Raw genomic sequence first — 3,307 nt, 5'->3', positions numbered from 1 at the left:
ACAAGGCTGTGTACAAGAATGGCATGTACACACTAAATCAATATTTAGTTATCTAGTACTGTGTGTATATACACAACTTTATATGCTGATATTGATATACATGTATTGTGATATAGCAAACCTGGAAATACAATCAAGAAACTTTATGCAGATATTATTAATATAATCACTCTTTCTTATTCATTTGTAACATTTTCTAGATGGTCCTTTAGATACGATGGATGATATATAACACTTCTTACAAATTCTCTTGCTATAACTCGCTCTGCTTTCTCCGTTTCATGCGTCTCCCGCCATGTTTTCATCCCCAGAGTCAGAGTCTTGGTTGGAGCCACTGCAAATCAGCTGGCCTCTGTTGGCCTTGCAGGCTCTGACCCCGGTTTTGTTGCGCACTCGCCCCGCTCCGGTTCTGCCGCACATTCCATCCCCGCTCCCCAGCATTCCCCGCTGGGTCCCCCGCTGCTATGCTAGTAGTATTTATTTATTTAAACTCTCCCTGTCCTTGGAGCTCCCAGTCCAGGTAGAGCCAACTAATAGGACAGCTAAGTAGCTGGCAGCTAGTAGCTAGTAAAGTTAGCATATGCAACAGTGCGTCGACTAAGACTCTTGTCACCGACTAACGGTTAAGTAATCTATTAAGGGGCAGCCCTAGATCAAATACTGCCAGAAAGGGACAGCTACTGTGTGAACACTATGGTAACCCACTCTATAATAACTGATCAATGGCCATGGACTCATATTTAGCAACTCTACTAACAGTGATCTAATATTGCAATGGTCAGAGTTGGCCATGTGAGAATTATTGTGCATTTAAATTAGCATTACTTCAGCACTGAAGAATGAACTCAGTTTGACCTCCAGAAATCCATCTCTGAGGATCCGATGGTGCTTTTTATCCAGCAGTACAGTATTACTACTAAACAACTACTGCAACAGAAAGAAAGCACAATGATGCTTTGTATTTCATAAAACATATCCACTATCGATATCAGTGCTAGGAATTAATAGCTAAGAGAAACCAGGAAGTAGACGACAAAGAGAGTATTTCAGAAAGAAAACTTTAGAGTGGTCTGAAAAGGATTTGGTGCTGTGGTTTAAAGGAATATAGAAAATGGTTGGTTTGATGAGATGGCCTTTTAAGTTTAAATGACAACTCACGTGTCCCTCCTTCATTCAGTAGCCTTGCGTCACACTCTGCCACGACTCCACATTATGGCACAAATGGGATTTACAGTGGCTTCTTAACTCCCCTCCTCTTTTAGAGATTATACTTTTTTCAGTAAGAATGCTACAGAAACGAAAAAAAAGCTGATAGCCCTTCATAGTAAAGTGTAATATACAGTGATACATTGGCTTTTTCAAGTATCAAAATTGTGTTGTTTTTTGGGATTGTATTTAAAAATGTTAAAAATAAATCTGGTTTCACGGTTGGTCAAAACACCAGCGAGCTTCCTCAATTTCTGATTTTTTCTTCTTCTAACCAATCTTTTCATCCTCTTTCATTTCTCATTCTCTCTTTCTTTGCCCTCTCTTCTCCAGAAAATGAGTCAGGAGTTTGAGATTAAGCGGCTGTCATTGGAGGAGCAGCGAGACCGCCTTCAGCAGCAACTTGACAACTTGAAAGAGGAGCTCTCGGCCAAGCTCAATATGGCCAATCAAGAGGTACGAAACATCAATTCAACTCCACTTAACATTCCTAAAATGTAACCAAATTATTCTCCTGATGATGCGATAACTCTCTGCCTGCCGATCTCCTTAGGTGTCCCACCTCCAGGAGTTGGTGAGGGAGGGGGAGCAGAACCTGGGTTCAGCTCAGACACAGATCTCCTGTCTGAGGGAAACTCAGGAGAAACTCAGGATAGAACTAGACGCAACTAGATCCCGGGTCCGAGAGACCAGCAACCTGCTAACCGACCTACAGGTAACGAAAATAATGAAGATACAACAAAGGGGATTTAGAGTTTAGTGGAACCTCAAAATAGGGTAAAGATTTATTTACAGGTTCATATTTTCCTAATAATTTCCAGTTGCAAAATCAGAATAAGAGGGCTCAAGAAGATGATGTAATTAGCGTGAAAAACAAAACATGAATGAAGGAAAAAAGGATGGAAATGACATTTTTGTAAGTTTCATGTATTGATGTGAAGAAGGTTCCAATGGAGCGATATAAGAAAATATTAAACGAAAAAAGTTACAGCAAGGGTCACTGGCCAGAACCTAGCACGGCAGGCACCATTTCTACTGTAGCTCTTATGTGTTAGTATCAAACAAGTATGGTGGTTGATTTACTTCATCCAACCATCTCTTCTGTCTTTGCTCCAGAGCTGAGAAGTAACACCACTCCACAAACTCATTCAGGGAAGGCCTGCAAAGACAAGTACAAGTTCTGAGTACAAAAATAGTAGTATAATGTTGTCTTTTTTCCTGAAAAACTCTGAACATTTTGACTACCTCAGTTGGTATGACATATCCCTGTGGCAATCCAAGGGAGAAAAGCAAAAGATTTTATGCTGGCTAGAACTCTGTTTTCTGTGAGTTGAAGTGCATAATTCATGGGATATAATGATAAACCAAACAACAGTGTTAATATGAGTATTTTTTTAAATGCAAAGAAATGAGGCCAAAGCTTAGAAAACTTTAGGTGTGATAGTTACCCGACAGTATGACGAGCAAACTGCAGGGGTCCAGCTGGTCGCTGTTGACCTTGGTTATGAGTCGTCACCATCTGCTGTTTCATGTTTGTTACACTGTATTTTTCTTTTGCTGTTGGCTTTTTTGCTGAGTCTAAGAACGTAGAAACCTGCTGAGTCACTCACATCCAAAGACCTGTACGGGCTAAACGTGGATTTGTGGAGTTTAAATGAAGAGAAAACAGCTGGGCTCTGAGCGAGCTATTGGCAGCTGTATGCAGTGAGACTTTTCTGTTGAGTCATAGAGGCTGCCCGTCTCTGATTCACCTGATTTCACACTGTCACCTGTACTCACTTTATTTCATTTAGACGTCTCAGTCAGTAGACGTTCATCGGGTAAGATTCAACTGAAATGAGTGCTAGAAAGATATTGAATTGAGTGTAAGTGACTGACAGTTTGCAGGGTTTCTGCAAAAGTTCTTTTTCATTTCTCAGTTTTGAGTTTTTGGTTCTTTGCAGTGTCTAAGAAGAAGTTCATACCTGATGGACCTGACTGTGTTGCACATGTAATAAATCAGAAATCCTATGACCAGATAGAACCCGATCGATAGTTAAATATTCTTTAACATGCCGACCACAGCATTGTAAACCAGAGGTCACTCTGATGAGGATTAACT

The 3,307-nt window shown here is 40.5% G+C and overlaps 1 protein-coding gene across 2 annotated transcripts in view; it reads left to right on the top strand.

Moving 5' to 3' along the window:
* Positions 1 to 3,307, top strand: part of LOC118340148 (protein FAM184A-like) — a 53,931-nt gene that overhangs the window by 22,455 nt on the left and 28,169 nt on the right. For both annotated transcript variants that reach the window (XM_035678015.1, XM_035678014.1), the window contains exons 11-12: positions 1,540 to 1,662; positions 1,760 to 1,921. In XM_035678015.1, the coding sequence (XP_035533908.1) occupies positions 1,540 to 1,662; positions 1,760 to 1,921 (285 nt within the window). The remainder of the gene's footprint in view (positions 1 to 1,539; positions 1,663 to 1,759; positions 1,922 to 3,307) is intronic.

Source organism: Morone saxatilis, unplaced genomic scaffold (genome assembly GCF_004916995.1).
Source record: "Morone saxatilis isolate NCDOM2014 unplaced genomic scaffold, NCSU_SB_2.0 Contig6, whole genome shotgun sequence".
Lineage (NCBI taxonomy): Eukaryota > Metazoa > Chordata > Actinopteri > Moronidae > Morone > Morone saxatilis.
This window is presented reverse-complemented; position numbering and strand designations above follow the sequence as displayed.